This window comes from Achroia grisella, unplaced genomic scaffold (assembly GCF_030625045.1).
Source record: "Achroia grisella isolate CSIRO2021 unplaced genomic scaffold, CSIRO_AGI_Agris_v1 utg537, whole genome shotgun sequence".
In the NCBI taxonomy this organism is placed as follows: Eukaryota; Metazoa; Arthropoda; class Insecta; order Lepidoptera; family Pyralidae; genus Achroia; species Achroia grisella.
This window is the reverse complement of record NW_026712923.1, coordinates 1,671,955-1,684,947: the sequence shown is the minus strand read 5'-3', so window position 1 is coordinate 1,684,947 and position 12,993 is coordinate 1,671,955. Positions and strand designations below refer to the sequence as shown.

Here is a 12,993-nt window from a genome sequence, read left to right as displayed (position 1 = left end):
TGCTATATTTCTGTAAGAACGCAACCTGTCATCCAGTGGGATACTAACTTAAGAATTAAGTAGCAAAAGATTCACATGTATCTGGCGCTGTTGGCAAGCGCTGCCAGATGGCGGTAAATCACAAATATATTTGTTGACTCGTATTTCCCTCTGCTGGAGTTGTACTTCCCTCTGCTGGCTAATAGCACAGATAACATAACATTACATACTAATAGCACAGATAACATAATATTACATACTAATAGTATGAGATGTGGAAAATTATACAAATATTGATAGTTGTTATTATTTAAATAAATCTAAAACGTTTTATTACGTACTTATTTTTTTAAAGATCGTTGTATCTTTAGTTTATTTAAATGTAATTACCGTACAATAAAGTGTTACAAACAAACAAACAAACAAACGTTTACTAATTTCAAGCTGTATCTAAACTATTTGTTTATAGTTTATTTATTACATGTTGCCAGATTTTTTTCAGCCTATAAGAGGTAAACGCTTAAATAGGCTAAAAAACGGGAATTTAGTTTTTTACCCGGGACAAATTATCAAAACACAAATTATCGTAGTGTAGATCGATCGATTTAATAATAAAAAACGGAGCGTGATTCGAATACCGGTTAGAGTCAGTCTTACCATATATTATCTGTGGTCTTACTCACTTTAAACTAAGCCTAAAATACGGCATGTCCCAGGAAGTACGGGACGTCTGGCAAAGCTATTTATTAATGTGGTATATGATACTATTATAATACAATTTCACACAATATTATTGCTGTTCTCACACATTATTACATCCTATAACATACGTTAGAAAACCAAAAACGTCACGCGAAAGTCATATTTTGTTTAAATACGATACATATTTACATATCAATTATTCTATTTGAGGTCAACCAACTCAGTTTATTAGTATTTCACACACAAATACAAATTGTAATCAAATAAAAAAATATATAGATATACTAGCTTTGCACGCGGTTTCATCCATGTAAAATTTATAGCCTATGTTATTCTGATGTATAAGCTATATTACTGTAAAGTTTCATCAAAATCCGGTCAGTAAGTATTGCGTGCGAGGGTAACAAATATACATCCATACTCATAAACTTTTGCGTTTATAATATTGATAAGATCTATTCACTCAGAGCAGTGCCACATACAATTTGATTAGATATTGAAATAGTCGTATCTGAGAATTTAAATCAGTAATTATTATTAACATATGTTTTTTAAACAACATTGTTGTTAAAAAAATCTATGAACGCTATAATTTCTTAAAATAATCGACTACTTTATGAAGTTATCAATCCTATGTTTTTGGAACGACACATATGTACTATTGGTACAACTATAAATGAAATATGTACGTACCTCTGACAGTTCTCCGCATCAGGCAGGTGACCATCCGCCGCACGCCGCTCAGTTGTACCCGCTTCTTGTGTTTTTTCACGCCCAGCCTCCTCCCGCACCGCACTCGCTCACTGACACTGTCGCCGTCCACAGTAGGCACAAAATCTACCACCCGCACGTCATTAGTCTGCACGTCCTCGCTGCCACCGGACACTGGCAGTTCTATTGGGGGCAAGGAAAACTTTTCACGGTTCACACACTTGACGGGCCACAGGTTGTCGTCGGAACTGTCCCACGAGGACGCGTCCCTCGGGGGCGGCAGCTGCAACGGCGGCAGGATTCTATGGTACGGTATAATGCGCCGAGTGTATTCGTAACTCTTTGAACTTGAACTCGAGCTAATCCAAATGTCACTGGAAAATAATGAGGACGACACCGCATCTCGTCCAGGTCCGAAACCGATCGTGCACTTGCGAGTCCTCGCAACACTAACGAGGTTAACCGGGTTCTTGTGGACCGTGGTTTTGCCGAGGTCATATTTGAGCTTGGAAGTGGAGGCGCTGGGTACGGTGGAGACACTGGTGACGCTGGTGACGCTGGTGGCCGTGTTGTACGACTCGTTGGTGGAGGAACTCCAGAAGTGGAACGGCGACACGGGCTGCATGTTGATGAAGGCGCGTGCTATGTGGGCGGGCGCCGCGGCCACCGTGGGCGGCTCCGGAGACAGCACGCCGAACGGGTGCGTGAAGTAGAACAGGCAGAGCGGACGCTCCTGGAACCGAACGCGCACATACATCAGCACAGCGCCGGGCACCGTCCGTTAACTCTTGCAGTCACGTTCCAACTGTACTCTAAAATTGAGAAGTAAATATTGAACAAACCTTTATATCATCATCTGTAGAAGTGGAAGCGTCCGTTCTCTGGGTGTGCATCGTCGGATCAGTGGGCAGACATAAAGGAAGAGGTGCATGGAGGTATGTGAGAGCATTCCAACTGTAGCCTCAGCATTTGTTGGTATCGTCTCGCTGTTTTCTATATATTTATATATATATTTGATAGTAAAGAATATGAGGGCAGGTTTTATCACGGGCGGGCGTCGCGGCGGCGCTGGGCGTCGACTGCGGCGGTGGCTGGTACACGCGGCGCCGCTCCGCCACGACACCGCCCGTGGATGACTTTAGATACTGAACAGGGGCGTATTTGTAGATGGAACAACATTCATTCTTCAATTCTTTTGTTCGAACACGCTTCGTGTTTGCTATTTTCAAATAATACCCATTCTATGTAGAAGCCTAATGAATGTAGCTGATTTGTTATGTATTCTTTGATAAGAATTCTTTATCTAATAATGAGTTAGCCTATCAGGCTTCACACGTCTGTATACGAAACATTAATAAGAAATTAACTTTCATCAAAACATACACTCGTATATATTGAAGCCGTGAAATTATATTATATGTATATATTATATAAATTAACTTCGTTTGAAATTATAAGTAATCTATTAGATATTGGTTTCAATTCCGAGCTGTTCTCTTATAAAGTGCTAGTTATATATGCATATATATATATACTGACTGATCCGCCAGGGTTGATGGTAGAAGGTCGAAAAGTTATATATAAAATTTATGTATGTATTTTATAAAAAATTTTTTTCAATATTTAAAAACAAAATGAAGTGATAAAAATCTATTCTCAGACATACCGAGTATAAAAATATAAAAAATCATCAAAATCGGTTAAGCCGTTTCGGAATTATGGCAACTGACATTGTGACACGAAAACTTTATATATTAGAGATATAAACAGTACAGGCTCAGTTCAGAATGTATATATGTATATACTAATATTATAAAGCTGAAAAGTTTGTTTGTTTGTGTTTGGTTGAACGCGCTAATCTTAAGTAGTACTGGTTCAATTTCAAAAAATATTTTTGTGTTGGACAGTACATTTGTCGAGGAAGGTTTTAAGCTATATAACATTACGCTACGACCAATAGAAGCGAAGCATCAGTAAAAACGGGGAAAAATATCCATATTTGAGGGCTTCCGTTGCGTGTGCTGCGCTACGTAAACGGTTCAAGTTAACCAAAAAATATGTATTTAGTGTCTTTGATAACCTAGCGTACGAAGTCACGGGCATAGCTAGTATAGTATATTCCGAGTACGGCCTGTCCTGTGAACTGTTGTGTGAGCGGCGTGCTGTGTGCTGGGTGCTGGTCGGCGACGTCCCCGGGGCCCAGGACTCACCCAGTTTCCCGCCACGTGTACACCGCGACCTTTCGGCTGCACCAACTTCGCACATACACCATCTTATCTCCGTTTTGGATCTATTAAGGTCATTGAAAGACAAACAAGTCGATACATGGAGTTACCCCTTTTTGCATTTGTAAATAAAAATATAGAAGTAGTGACAGCACAAAGAAATAATTAATAAACTCATTATATTACATATTCATATATTAATTTATAATTTATAACTATAAAATGCAATAAGTTTCAATATGACTATGTAGTATTGTGTTATCTGTGATATGACTATACTTAACTTAACGCCTGTATAAATCACTGCAGCAATACTGATGTAGTGGAAATTTTGTTAAAAGTATTTCAGGCGGTAAAGCAATCTGTACATATAAATAAAATTGGAGTGTCTTTTTGTAATATAGAAAAAACCGTTTTTTACTACATGTATATGAATATAAATACGGAACATACACCATAATAACATTTTTTTTTAATGTTTGTCTGTCTGTCTGTTTGTTCCGGCTAATCTCTGAAATGGCTGGACTGATTTTGACGGGAATTTCTTTGGTAGGTAGCTGATGTAATAAGGAGTAACTTAAGCTAGTTTTATTTTAGAAAAAGAAAGTTAAATTCCACGCGGACGATGTCGCGGGGTCAGGTAGTTGAAATTAAAAGCAGATTGTAAGCAACTACTGGAGATATTTTTCTATTAGTTTATAGTGGATATGTCAGCCAGAAAGCGTCAGTTCAGTCGAACAAAAAAAAATCATTTTTGGATTTCAAGAATCTATAAAAACAAGCACTGTATCAGTTTTCGTTTTAATAAATAACTTGTTAATATAATATATAGTGCATTTTGTCGTTGTACTTCCGTAAATATGGTTGAGTATAGTGACGTATTAAACATTTAGTTTCAATATGTGTAATCATACATAAGCAGGAAAGAAATACTAAGAAGTGTAATAAAAACCAATAACATCCCTCTAGGATGTTGTACGTAATTGTAATATTTAACATAGTAATCTATGTATTTAACTGTAGAGAAATAAAACGATTACTTTCGCTTTCAATGTGCTTGTATGTGTACAACAAGATCATGTAATCGCTTAATTCCTGACAATGAGCGCTCATGCTGACTTCGGCTGAAGTGATCGTCGCCAACTAACGACTCGTGGTACAGTGCGACAATTACTGCCGCTTACAGCTGCAGCATAACAGACTTAACGAACATTGATTTAGAGTTGAAAATCGAGCTGTGGAGCGTATAATTCCGGCTGTTGAGTTACATCTACTAGATTAATCTAAATTGGACACACTGAGATAATTTAAACGAACCGTACAGATACGCATATTAAACGACATGCATCTAAGAGCTCTTCATGAGAACTATTAAAGTAGTCATGGCTATAGCCTCATAGTTGCTTGATTAAAGCGCATCATCTGGACTTCCTGCTGCTGCATTATTACTGACAGCCGCTTTACTTCCGAAGGTCCCGGATTCCTCGGTATAAACATTTGTATTTAAAAGTATGATTGTTTGTATCGGTTCAGGGTGATTTATATCAAAATTTTATGAATGTATTTACAAACAAAAATGTATATAAGTATTTATACCTGTAGTTTAGTGCCTATAACAGAAGTTTTGCTTAGCTTGAGACTAGATGGCGCTGTGTGAATTGTCCAGGAAAAACTACTATAATTTCCGTAGTATACAGTGAATACTACAAGAGATAGCACGAATAATTGTATGGGCCAGTGTTTTTCAATCTGTGTGTCGCGATCCCTAGGGGGGTCACAAAGTCTTATTCGCGAGGTCGTCGGCTGAAAGGAAAAGTCGAGGTTCATGGTAAAAAAAAACACAATTTTAGTGGGAAGGATAATAAATACATAGATATTTTTTTTTCGTAAATAAATACATATTATATATAGAAAACACCCAGACCGATCATACTCATGAATACAAATGTTTTTGCCGTGCGAGGAATAGAACTCGCGACCATCGGACGTGAAGCGGTGTGCTAGACCGCTAGACCACCGAGGTAATTTTGGTGATATTTTTTAAACGTTAATAATCAAATAATTTTCTAATTGCAGTCTATTTCTCTTTTTAGTTTTAATATCTACCATTGAAGAAAATGTCAGTTCACACAGATATGAAGTGGCAAATGGCACTAATAATGTAAGTCTATGACACAAGCGGAGCGCCAGAATATTTTAACCTATAAAGGGGACGCGAAATCAAAAAGATTGAAAAACACTGGTATAGGCGATAAAATCTTTCGAAGTATCACATCTTAACAATGTTTGCCCACGATTTGCTTTTTGTGCATTCATTAGGAATCTGTAACACATCACCAAAATTTTACACCTACGGAAGTCTTCTGACCTTCTAGAACAGTTTAGATTGGCTAATCACTCCATTACGTACAATCTAACAGCTTAAGACCATACTGGGGCATACCGCGGAAGTGTTTGAACAAAACAAAGTAAGATGCACGCAGCGAGCAGCTGTAATCTATACATATAAATAAAATTGGAGTGTCTGTAATATAGTAATAACCGTTTTTTACTACATGTATATGACTATAAATACGGTACACGAAAATAATATTCTTTTACGATTTTTTTCTGTCTGTCTGTCTTTTCCAGCTAATCTCTGAAATGGCTGCACCGATTTTAATGGGACTTTTATTGACAAGTAGCTGATGTAATAAGGAGTAACTTAGGCTTACTTTAAATTTAGAATTTTTTTTTTAATAATATTGTTAAATTCCCCGCGGACGAGGTCGCGGGTACAGCTAGTTAGCTCTAAATTACTCATGGAATTTATAAATCCGGCATTATTACTCAGTCATGTGGACTGATGTGTGTTCGTTTTTGCGGTAGTGGCGTTCGCGGCCGGACATTGGTTTTATGGTACATATGTAGGTTTCAATTAATTTTCATTTCATTTATTCATAACAATTTACATTGTGTTGAATTTTATTACATATCATAATTTTAATTAATAAATGAGGAAAAATTATACTTTCATAATAATAAATTAACATGTCACGTGCATTGTTACACTTATTTTAAATTCTCCAGCTATTCCTGCGACTTCATCCGCGTGGGATTTAGCTTTATTTTTCTAAAATAAAAGTAGACTAAATTACCCCTATTACATCAGCTATCTAACAAAAAAATTCTTGTCAAAATCGGTCCAGCCATTTCAGAGATTAGCCGGAACAAACAGACAGGCAGACAGATAAAAAATGTTATTTTTGTGTATGTACCGTATTTATATTCATATGCATGTAGTAAAAAACGGTTATTTCAATATTACAAACAGACACTCTAATTTATTATTTATTCATGTGTATGATTGTTTGTATCGGTCTGGGTGTTTTCTATGTATAATATGTATGTATTTGCGAAAAAAAAATTATATCTTTGTACTTGTATCAGTTATCTAGAACCCATAACACAAGCTTCAGCTAACTTAACTTGGGACTAGATGGCACTGTGTGAATTGTACTGAGATTATTATTATTATCCATAAAAAAATACGGTATATATTTTAAATGTAATATTAATTTTAAATCCCATACTACAAAATAAGAAGCAAATTATAGAATGTGTATATGATATGAGGAGGCTGGTTCCGTCCCCAGTTCTATTTCCTAACGCGACACATGCAAATGCGTAGGGAGCACGCATGTGGCGGGTAGCAATTCAACTGAGCTCCACTGACGATGTACAGGAGTACCATAAAACTAATTAAGATGGGAACATGAAGCCGCTGTGATGTGATGCTGCGTCCCGGCCGGGAGCAATGCCCTCACTTCGGCTGATAACGACGCGCCCCGGCATGTATGATTGTATTTTAATAACGTCTAATTATCGCCATCAATGTTCAGCCACCAATGAGTGCCAGTACTCAAAACTATTTATCACTATAAACGCGAATTGACATATGTCCACACTGATTGCTTTTAAATCTTGACGGCCGAGGTGGTCTAGCGGTTTAACATACCGCCATGCTCCCAACGGTCGCGGGTTTGATTCAGCTCACGATACAAACATTTATATTTTTTACTAGCTGCACATGCGACTTCGTCCGCGTGGAATTTAAACTTAATTTTTCTAATATAAAAATCGCTTAAGTTACTCCTTATTACATTAGCTACCTGCCAAAAAAAGTCCTGTCAAAATCGGTCCAGCCATTTCAGAGATTAGCTGGAACAAACAGATAGACAGACAAAAATTGTAAAAAATGTTATTATGGTGTATGTACGGTACATACACCATACGTACGTACATTTATATTCATATGCATGTAGTAAAAAACGGTTATTTCAATATTACAAACAAACATTCCATTTTTATTTATATGTATGTATTGTGGATTATTCTATGTACTATATTATGGATAAGTAATATTGCGTTTTCTGTGTAAGGTAGTAAATTAGGGTACATTTATTTTAGAAAAATAAAGTCAAATTCCACACTGACGAAGTCGCGGAAACAGCTAGTATATGAATATTTGTGAAGTTTTCAGTATAACAAAATTTGAACAGCTCGTCATTACTCCAAACTCCCGCTACGTCAGTTCAATCCATCCATCGATCTACATGTCAATGTCACAGATTATTTAGACTCTGGCCGCTGCCGTTTCGTTTCAGGTTACTCTGAATGCCTTAGATGAAGAACATGATTATTGACTGTACTATTTTTAATTAATGGTTTCAAACGATAGTTAACAATATGTAATGGCAAAACTTGTTATTAATTTTATGTCGAACTGTATGATTTATAACAATAAAATATGCGAATTATCTATGTATCTATGAAAGAAAGTACCTACTGTTTATTGGCCGTAGATTAATGTAACAAATAATTGAGGTTCAATGTTCATTTTATGGCGTAGCGATTTAATGCGGAAAAGGAAAATAGCAACTTCATGACATACGCGGAATTGGCGAATTTGCCGAAGAACATACATAAATTACAGAGTAACTGTTTGTACTATCCTTTTGTTCTTGTCAAAATAAAACAAATATTTTGTACTAACGTAAACTATTTGATTTTCCCTCCTATGATTCATTAAAATTACAGTGCTCTGTGTTATTTTTTTAAAGTTATAAAATACAATGTAGCAAAATGAGGTTGCATACATTTATTAGACAACACCTAACGTCTTAGACAGTAACTATTAGAATAGAATAGACTAGAATTCATCCTTTATTCAAATAAACTTAATTTAAGCACTTTTGAATAGTCATAACATTTTTTTTAATCTACCACTCATTCGGAAAGCTGTCTCATCACAAGCAAGAACGAGCAAGAAACTCGTCTGCTGCTCTTTTAAATAATCCTTGTAAGTTCACATTTTACAAGTCGTGTGAATACAAACTACCAACCAGCACTAATTTATTAGGATCAAATATTAAATACACAATGAGATTAAATCAGTCGTAGTGATAAGAGCAGACCAGTCCCTACAAGCAGCACTAAGACTATTCTGCCGAAACTAGCGCTTAGTTGTCAGAAATAACAAAGGAGTCCCTGAGTGAAACAAGAGATTTGAAAGTGGGCGTGATAACAAATTAGAATGCTAATATAATCACGCGGTCAATGAAACCTGTGTATCATTGAACGAGATATTTCGAAAATTTCGCACAAATGTATATTATTACAAAGGTTGCGCGTGCGACAGTAACAGTAAGTGACAGCTTTCATAAGTTGTGCTTTAATTATCAAAACAACAGTGCTTATCGATTGCCGCGTGCTTTGTTCAGCAGTCGCTTGTCGCCGCGTACTCTGTGGAGACGTAATTTCGCGCGCTACGAGCACAGGGCAGTCGAGTTCGCGCTATTTCGCGTAACACCCGAGGCCGTTCAAATGTTTACAAGTGAAATGTTATAATTGTTAGAGGATACATTATTATATCACATTGTGTCAGTGATAAGAGGAATTTATTAGTTGGTATGTGCGTAACTGGGCCAGCGGTGCCGGTTCATGATTAGATAATGTCAGAATTAAATGCCTACATTTGTATTTAAATCGCGATGTATACCGAAAATATTTTTAAAATAAACAAGCATAATATTATATTGTAAATAAAATTATAGGAAAGATTCAACAGGGTTTAAAATAAAAATATAAACAAATAATTCCACACAACAAACGTGTAGGACACTTGTTTCATTGTTTCATTAAAAAGAAATGTCAAGTTGTTTTAGCAATATTATGATTACAAAATTGATTCAATAATTGGTTGTTACAATTATTCAAATTTTAAACCTGAAACTATGTAGATAACATATATACTATTTATTTTAGGATCCTATAATGAAGTACTAACGTAGTAGATATAGAGCCCCTGTTAAGTGCTATTTCAAAATCAAAAATATATATCACATAATTTACTAATTGTTACATTTATTATTTTGTAGATATATTTGTAACTAGCTGTTCCTGCGACTTCGTCCGCGTGGAATTTAACTTTATTTTTCTAAAACAAAAGAAATTTTCTAAAATAAAAGTAGCCTAAGTTACTTCTTATTACATTAGCTACCTGCCAAAAAAAAATTCCCGTTAAAATCGGTCCAGCCATTTCAGAGATTAGCCGGAACAAACAGGCAGACAGACAAAAATTGTAAAGAATGTGATTTTGGTGTATGTACCGTATTTATATTCATATGCATGTAGTAAAAAACTATTATTTCAATATTACAAACAGACACTCCAATTTTATTTATATGTATAGATAGATAAGCAGGTACGTACTACCCCTTCGTGTTTCAAAGACAGTTTTGTTCCTTAGTGGTTCAAAAAGAGAGTTTTGAAAAGAAGAACTTCGATTTTTTTCAGTCGATATAAATTTCTTCGAATCTGAAACAATGCATTTCGATTTTGGAAAAGTCGGTGATAAAAACTAATTGAATCTTGGGCCCTCAGGCCTTAATATATATATATATACCACAGACTTCATTACATAGTATAAAACAAAGTCGATGTCGCTGTCTGTCCGTCCCTATATATGCTTAAATCTTTAAAACTGCGCAACGGATTTTAAAGCGGTTTTTTTAAATAGATAGAGTGATTCAAGAGGAAGAGTTATACTCGTATGTATAATATATGTACACCGGTGCGAAGTCGGGGCGAGTAGCTAGTAATCTGATAATTTAGAAACAGTTAATTGTTTATTCTCAAAACTACCATAGTGTTGTAGGAGCATTATTGGCGGTGTCTTCCCACGAGTGCAGTGCAGTGAAGGTCCAATGACTAACAAACTGTTTACTTACTTCTGGTGATGTAAGTGTTGAGCCACACGCCAGTGGATCGACCTTATCTGGGATATGCAGTCAACTGTGGTTAGCACAGTGTAGGTTTAATAATAAAAATAGGTTGTTTGCTGTTTTTATTCAGATGACTACATAAGTACCTATAAGTCATGGTCGGTTAGTTCATTTAAAACTGCGGCCGCAATTTTAGTACGTAATTACCCAGTCCACGTATTTAGTGTATGCTCTATTTTATAAGAATCATATTTCAAATACCAAATTAATTTCTAAATTGTCACTGCTAGCTATTGTTCCTTTCGGTTTCCCTTCCTGGCCCTAGTTAGGTGTGTTTCTTTGTCTGTAATATATTATTACTAGCTACTCTATCTATTAAAAAAAGACGTCAAAATCCGTTGCGTAGTTTTAAAGATTTAAGCATATATAGTGACGGACAGACAGCGACAGCCACAGAGACTTTGTCTTATACTATGTAATGATATACATATATTGAACATCTTACAAATCCCTAGTTTCCTTCATTGCTCACACCCAGTTAATATGAGAGCTCGGATTGCTGGCGACTGTTTTGTTGTTAAACCTTGAACTGAGTAGAAATTCGCAGCTCATCATACTCGTGAACGCGTATGATGAGTTGCGTGCTGCTTGTGGGGACTGGTCTGTTCAGGTTACGAACACTATTTTGTTTTTTGCAATAGCACATGCTGGTCACTCTCTTCTCCCAAATTTGAATTTAAAAATTAATCTGTATTACTGTAAACATGTATAACATTTATTTAAAAAGAATACGAGCTGAGTTTCTTATCAGTTCTTCTCATCTCGAAATCATTCCAAACTGACGGTAGATTTGACATATCATAAGAGTCTGTAATAGACCTACGTGAATAAAGATATTTTGAATTTGAATTTGAACACATTGTTGTTTTAGTAAAACGTCTCGAAAATGTTTTACCGTATTTTGTATGAATATACAATTTACTTATAACCATTGTTTGTTGAACGTAAAATACGAATGTCAATGAACTAGGGAACGTTTCAGTTTTTACTCGGTTTCTTTAAGCAGGTAGCTGCGTCTTGATTAGGTTTTTGTTATTGTCATTATCAAAGTTTAATAGAGAATTGAAGTATGAAAAACGTTTAATAGTCACAAACTACGTTTTCGTTGTTATGTTGTTGATACTGGCCGATAATTACAGATGAATGTTTTGTTTAAAAAGATATTAGGACCAATCCTTAGGACATTAGGCATATAGCAGCTCTGATGCCGCTCATCAGAGCTGCTATATGCCTCTATAAGTATATTAAAACTTATAAATTGTCGCTACAGCCCGAACTCTATTAATCTATACACATCTTTACACATATAAATAAAATTGGAGTGTCTGTTTGTAATATTGAAATAACCGTTTTTTTACTACATGCATATGAATATAAATACGGTACAAACTTACACCAAAATGACATTTTTTAGAATTTTTGTCTCTTCGTCAGTCTGTTTGTTCCGGCTAATCGGTTGAAATGGTTGGACCGATTTTGACAGGATTTTTTTGGCAGATAGCTGATGTCAAAAGTTAAATTCCAGAGCGGGCGAAGTGGCGGGCCAGCTAGTTCATAATAATTATGCGTCGTGTGTAGCTGTTTGCATAGACAAGCTTCACTTGTTCCCTGTGATGCCTGCAGTTGGATCGCGACTGGTCCCTTCATAGTAGTAATTGCACTACGGCTATTAAAACGAGACAACTTGACTATAATTCCAAACTGCTCCGTGCATACATACGCGGCGCATTGTGTTGTGGTCTGCGCGCGCGCAGGAGGCGGCGCGGCGGCGGCCGCAACATGTGGTAAACAAGCCATGTTGCAACATTTGTATACGAAATATTTTGTTCCGTATTAATATATACGAGCTGTGCCCGCGGTTACACCCAATTTACATTCTATGTTTTTAATTTGTAGCTATATGTTATTCTGATGTACAAGCTATATTACTGTAAAGTTTCATCAAAATCCGTTCGGTAGTTTTTGCGTGAAATAGTAGCAAACATCCATCCATACTCACAAACTTTCACATTTATAATGTTATTAGCATTTATTATAGTCTCTCATAAAGT

At 35.9% G+C, this 12,993-nt stretch overlaps 2 protein-coding genes across 2 annotated transcripts in view; one reads left to right on the top strand and one right to left on the bottom strand.

Moving 5' to 3' along the window:
* LOC131847513 (uncharacterized) overlaps positions 1 to 2,285 on the bottom strand; it is a gene marked incomplete at its 3' end in the record, with an annotated part of 41,512 nt that extends 39,227 nt beyond the window's left edge. The window contains exons 1-2 of the mRNA XM_059197094.1: positions 2,235 to 2,285; positions 1,375 to 2,125 (exon numbers count right to left, since the gene is read on the bottom strand). Coding sequence (XP_059053077.1) covers positions 1,375 to 2,125; positions 2,235 to 2,285 — 802 coding nt within the window. The remainder of the gene's footprint in view (positions 1 to 1,374; positions 2,126 to 2,234) is intronic.
* A 7,188-nt stretch (positions 2,286 to 9,473) lies between these two features.
* LOC131847512 (dystrophin, isoforms A/C/F/G/H-like) overlaps positions 9,474 to 12,993 on the top strand; it is an 80,261-nt gene continuing 76,741 nt past the window's right edge. The window contains exon 1 of the mRNA XM_059197093.1: positions 9,474 to 9,566. The gene's annotated coding sequence lies outside the window, so the exon portion shown is untranslated. The remainder of the gene's footprint in view (positions 9,567 to 12,993) is intronic.